The sequence below is a fragment of the Zerene cesonia genome, unplaced genomic scaffold (assembly GCF_012273895.1).
Source record: "Zerene cesonia ecotype Mississippi unplaced genomic scaffold, Zerene_cesonia_1.1 Zces_u010, whole genome shotgun sequence".
In the NCBI taxonomy this organism is placed as follows: domain Eukaryota; kingdom Metazoa; phylum Arthropoda; class Insecta; order Lepidoptera; family Pieridae; genus Zerene; species Zerene cesonia.
In genome coordinates this window covers 54,954-62,707 of record NW_024045140.1, presented here as the reverse complement: position 1 = coordinate 62,707, position 7,754 = coordinate 54,954, and the positions used below count along the sequence as shown (strand labels likewise).

At 35.2% G+C, this 7,754-nt stretch overlaps 2 protein-coding genes across 2 annotated transcripts in view; one reads left to right on the top strand and one right to left on the bottom strand.

The window, feature by feature from the left end:
• LOC119839210 (zinc finger protein 845-like) overlaps nt 1–1,536 on the top strand; it is a 92,331-nt gene extending 90,795 nt beyond the window's left edge. The window contains exons 17-18 of the mRNA XM_038365429.1: nt 444–560; nt 1,391–1,536. Coding sequence (XP_038221357.1) covers nt 444–560; nt 1,391–1,519 — 246 coding nt within the window. The 3' untranslated portion in view covers nt 1,520–1,536. The remainder of the gene's footprint in view (nt 1–443; nt 561–1,390) is intronic.
• Nucleotides 1,537–3,593: 2,057 nt separating this feature from the next.
• LOC119839209 (zinc finger protein 112-like) overlaps nt 3,594–7,754 on the bottom strand; it is a 13,404-nt gene continuing 9,243 nt past the window's right edge. The window contains exons 10-12 of the mRNA XM_038365427.1: nt 6,618–6,837; nt 4,805–4,912; nt 3,594–4,234 (exon numbers count right to left, since the gene is read on the bottom strand). Of these exons, the coding sequence (XP_038221355.1) occupies nt 4,049–4,234; nt 4,805–4,912; nt 6,618–6,837 (514 nt within the window). The 3' untranslated portion in view covers nt 3,594–4,048. The remainder of the gene's footprint in view (nt 4,235–4,804; nt 4,913–6,617; nt 6,838–7,754) is intronic.

The window sequence follows — 7,754 nt, the reverse complement described above, 5'->3', positions numbered from 1 at the left end:
ACAAACTTTCACAGCGTCATGATGTATGTTTCCAATGAACTCTTCACCAGCTCAACCGATTTTGATGAAATTCGGCATCTTATGTGTAATTTCGTCCAACTTCAGATATAAAAGAGCGTGTATGTCCCTGAAAGGCCGGCAAAGCAGTTGTAACACCTCTAGTGTTGCAAGTGTTTATGGGCGGTGGTGACCACTTAACATCAGGTGGTCCACCTGCTCCTTTGCTTGCTCTGCCATAAAAAAAAATATAAAAAAATAGGATAGTTTCTTTTTCTATTAATCATCCAAATAATTTATAATCTTAATATATTTAATGAGGCTAAACAAGTCTCATATATGTATAATTGTAATTGCTATAAATTGTAAATTTAAAAATGTCAAAAAATATATGTGTGTATGAAATAAATAAATAAATGTATGTATGTATGTATGTATGTTTCCAGACGAAGGTGCAGCTGGACTGTCACATACGCATACACACGGGCGAGAGGCCGTTCATATGCGAGTTCTGTCCGACAACTTTCTCCCAACAATCCAATTTATATAAGCACCATAGACAGGTCATTGTTGTATATATTGCTATCTCGTCCGCCCCGGCTTCGCCCGTGGTACATATATAGCCTATAGCCTTCCTCAATATATGAGCTATCTAACACTGAAAGAATTTTTCAATTCGCGCCAGTAGTTCTTAAAATTAGTGCGTTCAAACAAACAAACTCTTCAGCTTTATAATATTAGTGTAGATTTAGAAATTAGAGACTTTTTAACGGGTTTTAAAGGCGATTTATTTCGACGTTACAGCGGGAGTGGTCACGGGGAGACATTAAATAATGAATGAATCGCGTTTAAAATCAGTTAAAAAGTATAAAATTTCTATATTATATCTTTCTTTTATTTCAAATAATGCAGTATAGTTAAAAGGACTTATATATTCCTTTTTATTATACATTTCATTTAGTACAGTCTAGATCATAAATAAATTAAAACTATGGCTCATACTAAAATTAATACTGCACTATTATAGTATGAAACAAAGTCGCTTTCCGCCGTCTGTGTGTCTGATTGGTTATACATCTTTAAAATTACGCAATAGTTTTTGATGTGACTTTTTTTAGCAGATAAGAGATAGGTACTCATATGTAATAACATCATTTAGTTTTTGATAAAACTTATTAATTATACTGTTGCCCGCAGATCACCATACGCTCGAAATAAATTTGCATAACATCTATCCGCATGCCAAATTTCAGCCCGATCCGTCCAGCGGTTTGGGCTGTGCGTTGATAGATCACTGTGTCAGTCAGTCAGTCACCTTCGAGTTATAAATAATATATATTTAAGATGTAACGTTAATTTTAATTTTTTTAATCATTGTTTTTAAAATTTCCAGGTACATCAAAGTATAAAAATGAATAAAAAGAAATTGCCAATACTAAAAAAGGACGAAATTCCACAGACAAGTGCTGAAGTGCCGATGGTGTTGCAATATATAGCTTTACCAGATGTTTTTGGTGTCTGAAATATATATATTTTAGTAGTCTGTGGTTTATTTACCCGTTATTAATATAAATGTATTCTTAATGTATTATATAGTTATTTTTTTCTTTTTATGCTGCTGCTCAGTTTACAAAAACTCATATTGTATTGCTGAAGTCAATTTTACTACCAAAAAAATATGTTTTATCAAAAATTCATAGACCAATAGATTCGAAGATCTATGAGATTATGAGAATATGTGGATCAGATAAAATTTCACCTATATGTTGCTTTGCTTCTTTATCATCCTATGTTAGTCTCATTAAAATAGGTTCAGCACTCACAACCTCGGACTAACATACAACCGAAAACTTATAGTTTCAAATTAAACAACTTACCGCACGCTTCGCCCGTGTAGTCCAATGAAAACTTCGTTACCGTTCCTGTAGAATTTCTAGAATAAAACCTATCCCTTATCCTAATCCCAGGTCTTAAACTATCTTCGTACTAAATTTCATGCAAATTTGTCCAGTGGTTTAGGCGTGAAGACAGATTAACTTTCATATTTACAAAATTAACAGAAAATATAACAAATGGTTAAAATAAAACACATCGTAGTTATAAACATTTTAATAAAATACTTTATAATACTACATCTGTTAAGGCATTTCTATTAACATATTGCTATTCCAATCATTTACGATCCATCCGATTTTATAACAAAATGTTACATTCACACACACAAAATAAAGGAACATGCAATTCATATAAGAACATTAAGTGAAAATAGAAACAGTCATCAAATATAAATTCAATGGACAAACATACCGTTTTATTTGAATTAAACACACCTTACTATATAGCCCTAGCTTTTACCAGTGAATTCGTTCGTAAATACCATCATAGGTTATATGTGCTTATTATAATAACAGAAACTGGACTAACGGACCTAAAGTATACTTTAAATGTGTATAAATAAATTCTAAGATTGTTATTTTTTACGATTCAAAAGTTGTATGGAATTCCTATAAAAATAAATACAAAAAAAGACCTCGAAATAAAAATTATTTTCATTAATTTATTCATACAATCAAATATTAAATAAAAAATTACAAATATTTCAGATTCGGCAGTAACAAAATACTTTTTAAATATACATTACTAATTTTTCATATTTATAATGTTTTTGAAATAAAATTTATGTCTCAAATGACTATCCCATTCTAATCCCATATTAAATCTTTTCTCTACGCTTTTTCTATCACTTTTTTTATTTATTCACTAAAATAACATATGATGATGATAATAATAAACATATACAAGTAATAAAATATAAAAAAAATTACTTTTTATTTCCCGATCTGTATAAACATAATTTACCATAATGAGAAATTTTGAAAGAATAGAGAAAAATTTGATCACGAGGCAGGATTCGAACCCGCGTATCTTGCCTAACCGTAGCAACGCCTAGCCTCTCGGCCACCCGTGATCCTGCCACAGTAACCGAATCTCTTCTACTCTTTCGGTTCCATGTGCCTAAGGAGCACCCCGCGCCATCTATTGAGATGACTAAGAACCATCACAACCAATACGAAACATTATTTCAATGATTACAATATTGTATCGATGGAACGCGGCCTTTGTTAAATATAATTTTTTTGTTTTATAGCATTGAAATGCTCTATAAATGAGAAATTTTGAAAGAGTAGAAAAAATTTGATCACGAGGCAGGATTTTTTGTAGTTATTTATGGAATCAAGATTATGTATAGAATAAATCTTTGTTTTATAACATTTTATATCAGATTTCGTGATAATTTTTTGTGTGTTTAATTTAGACTAAGATGAACTATACAATCTCCCGGTTCGGCTTCCCGTCGTTTACCAAACCCAATGTCCTCGTGCGCTGTATTTCTCATTACATCACCTATCTGCTAGTGAGTGAAACTTTTATCAAAATCGGCCCAGCCGTTCCAGAGACAGCCCGGAACACACACACTTACACAAAATAGAAAAAAAACAAATGTACTTTTACACACATTACATAGCAAAATGCGCTTATTGTTGTATGTACTGCTGTACAAACAGACGCAATTTTTGTTTCTTCTATTGGTATTGATTGATTGATTTGTTGACGAATTTTCAAAAAATGATGATTAATAATTTAATTAACAATAAAAACTAATCGATATTATTGAAAAATACACTTTAAAAACCTATTTTACGAGGCGCATACAGTGTTCATATCTATCTTTAAATGAATATAGATTTAATAGTGTCATTATTTCGATGTAAAAATCCACACAGCGATACAAATAGTGAGTGTTTTGCGCTTAATTAAAACGAAAAAGCCGACACGCCGACGCAAAATGCAGCATACAGCTAGCGTTTCGCCCGCGGCTTTGCCCGGGTCGTCAAAAGCAACCTAACTCTCTAGCCTCCTAACAAACTATCACCAGACACAAGTATCATATCACACAATCGCTCCGTTGCGATGTGAGAGACAAACAAACACATATACAATTACCATAATTCTTGATGCAAATAAAGAATGTTTATTTATTTTTTTGATTCTAAGTATTCACCCCCTCCCCCTTCTCCATGAACTCGACTACCTTCCGGGGGGGCAGGATCTTGTGCACCCTCTTCTTATGTGTATAGAGGGACGCTTTTTGTTTGAATGTCTGCGCGCATATATCGCATGACAGCGGCCTCTCGCCGGAATGTATCGCCGCGTGTTGGTTCAGAGCTTTCCGGTCCTGGAAATAATAATAAATATCTACTAATATTATAAAGCTGAAGAGTTAGTTTGTTTGTTTGAACACGCAAATCTCGGGAAACAACTTACTGGTCCGATTTGAGAAATTATTTCAGTGTTAGCCCATTTGGAAGAAGTCTAAGGGCTGTACATGTATTTTTTGACCTTAATACTAGAGGTCCGATCCGGCTTCGCCCGTGGTACGTATATAGCCTATAGCCTTCCTCAATATGGGCTATTTAACACTGAAAGCATTTTTCATATCGGACCATTGGTTCCTGAGGTTAAGGTGCGTTCTAACAAACAAACTCTTCAGCTTTATAATATTACTAGCTGCGCCCCGCGGTTTCACCCGCGTAAGTCCGTATCCCGTAGGAGTATCGAGATAAAAAGTTGCCTATATGTTATTCCAGTTGTCTAGCTGTCTATCTTTACTATACAATTTCATTGCAATCGGTTCAGTAGTTTTTGCGTGAAAGAGCAACAAACACACACACATCCTTACAAACTTTCGCATTTATAATATTAGTAGGAAGTAGGATAGGATGGTAGGATCAGTGTAGACACTCACAGAGAACCCCTTCCCGCACTGATTGCAAATGTGATTTTTCGGCTTTTCCTTTTTCTCACGATGCACTCTCATTATATGTTTCTCCACGTTCGCCTTCGAGGCTATCGGCTGCAATAAAATAGAAAAAAAAAAATTTAATGAGAAATTTTGAAAGAATAGAAAACAACAGAAAAAATTCGATCACGAGGCAGGATTCGAACCCGCGTTTCTTGCCTAACCGTAGCAACGCCTAGCCTCTCGGCCACCCGTGATCCCGCCACAGTAATCGAATCTCTTCTACTCTTTCGGTTCCATGTGCCTAAGGCGCACCCCACGCCATCTATTGAGATGATTAAGAACCATCACAACCAATACGAAACATTATTTCAATGATTACAATATTTTTTAATTTTATTAAAAACATATGATGCTTATACTGTATTAATTTTTTTTATCAGCCATGACTGTCCCACTGCTGGGCAAAGGCCTCTCTTCCCTCAGTCCACATCTCCCTATTGAGAGAAATTCTGAGCCAATCTCTACAATAAGTATCCAGCTCGTCCCGCCAGCTAACTCTGGGCCAACCACGTGGTCTTTTAATCTAGTCAGGGATCCACCTGGTGGTAATCTTCGCCCCACAACTCTTCGGACATTCCGCAGACGTGGCCAGCCCAGTTCCATTTAAGCTCGACAGCTTTATTACTAGTACCTGGATGACCGAGCTTTGCTCGGTTTATCTTCGTGAAGTTAGATTGTTTATAAGCGTTTTTTCCAAGATCGTTTAGGCATTTTTAAGTGAACACGTGCATTAAGAAGAACTAACTAACTAAGTCTAACCTCAAAGCAAACACTCATTTACTTCGTTACTTAACAACGCCATCTGCTGGAACTTTAATTATTCGCCAAAAAATAGTATTAGTATTACTATTCGCCAATAGATGTCAGGAAGAGTCGCTAAGTTTAAGTCGATAAAACACGAATAGGACATTTTCTAAAAAAGATTCCTAGCTACATCGATTTATCGCCCCCGAAACCCCCTTTATACTAAATTTCATGAAAATCGTTGGAGCCGATTCCGAGGTTCCAATTATATATACATATATATATACAAGAATTGCTCGTTTAAAGATATAAGATATAACTGTAGCTATATAACTGTATTGATATGTTTTTATTAATTTTTATATCCTTTATTGCGCCAAGCCAATACTGTGCAATACATTTAAGAAATACAATTAAATGTTGTGTTGCATTGTATTTATGTTGTACTAGCTTCGCCCCGCGTTTCCACCCGCGTAAGTCTGAATATCGGGATAAAAAGTTGCCTATATGCTATTCCAGTTGTCCAGCTGTCTACGTACCAAATTTCATTGCAATCGGTTCAGCAGTTTTTGCGTGAAAGAGCAACAAACACACACACACACATCCTTACAAACTTACAAACTTTCGCATTTATAATATTAGTAGAATTAGTAGGACGTGATGTGTTGCATTATATTTACAGTTTAATTATGTTTTAGTCCTAATTTCACAATATCCAGCCTTATATTGTGTTAATTTTGTGTGTATGTATGTTATTTTGTATGTATATATGTTATTTTTTATGTATGCATGTTATTTTATGTGTATGTATGTCATTTTATATGTATGTATGTTATTTTGTGTGTATGCATGTTATTTTATATGTATGTATGTCATTTTGTGTGTATGTTATTTTATGTGTATGTATGTTATTTTGTATGTATGTATGTTATTTTATGTGTATGTATGTTATTTTATATGTATGTATGTTATTTTGTATGTATGTATGTTATTTATGTATCGTTGCACACACCTTATTGCATATGGGGCACTTGTGCGTGGTCTTGCCCAGATGCTGGTAGTTGAAGTGGTCCTGCATCGCCTCTCTAGTCGGATACCCTTTATTGCACATGGGACATGGATACCTGTAAAACATGTATACTGATATTAGCTGACTGGCAAATGCTGTTCTGCCTCTGTTCTGACTCTTATCATTTAGGGGTATGAGAAATAGATGAGAATTAGGCACATGAAACCGAAAGAGTAGAAGAGATTCGATTACTGTGGCAGGATCACGGGTGGCCGAGAGGCTAGGCGTTGCTACGGTTAGGCAAGATACGCAGGTTCGAATCCCGCCTCGTGATCAAATTTTTTCTATTCTTTCAAAATTTCTCATTTATAAAGCATTTCAATGCTATAAAAACTTAAAAATTAAATGAGAAATAGATGTTGGCCGATTCTCATGGATACCGGATGAGCACGAAAAATTTCATCAAAATCGGTCAAGCCGTTTCGGTGGAGTATGTCAACGAAAACTGTGACACGAGAATTTCATATATTAGATAGAATACAGGGCTTAAACGCAGCGAATCGAGAGCAATTTGATTTTTATTTATATTTATACTAGCTCATCGAGCGCGGCTTCGCCCGCGTAGAATTCGCTTATATCGCGCGACATGATAAGGAGTATTTTCTTCGCATTAAAAAGTATGGTTTGTTCTTTCCCACGTTTAGCTCCATCTTCATACCAAGTTTCATCAAAATCGGTTTGACAATAACGAACTTCCATATAAACTTTCATCTCTTAAACTTTCCCTCTTTCAACTCTTTCTACCCTTTTTTCGCGATAAAAAGTAGACTATTTCCTTTCTTAAGTTCAGTTCTATCTTCATGCCAAATCTTATCAAAATCGGTTCAGTGGTTTAGGCGTGAAAGCGTAACAGACAGACATAGAGACAGAGTTACTTTCGCATTTATACTATTAGTAGGGATGTGGGAGTCGAGCACGCTTTTTGGCACGAATTGGGCCAACACGCAACGGGGAAGTACCAACACCCCCAATGAGTGAAATAGCAGCGTGCTGCTGTGTTTCGGTCGACCAGTGGGCTGGAAGCCTGTTTCCATTTTCCTCATTCCTCTTCATCCCTCCCTCTTTTCAACACGTCAATCC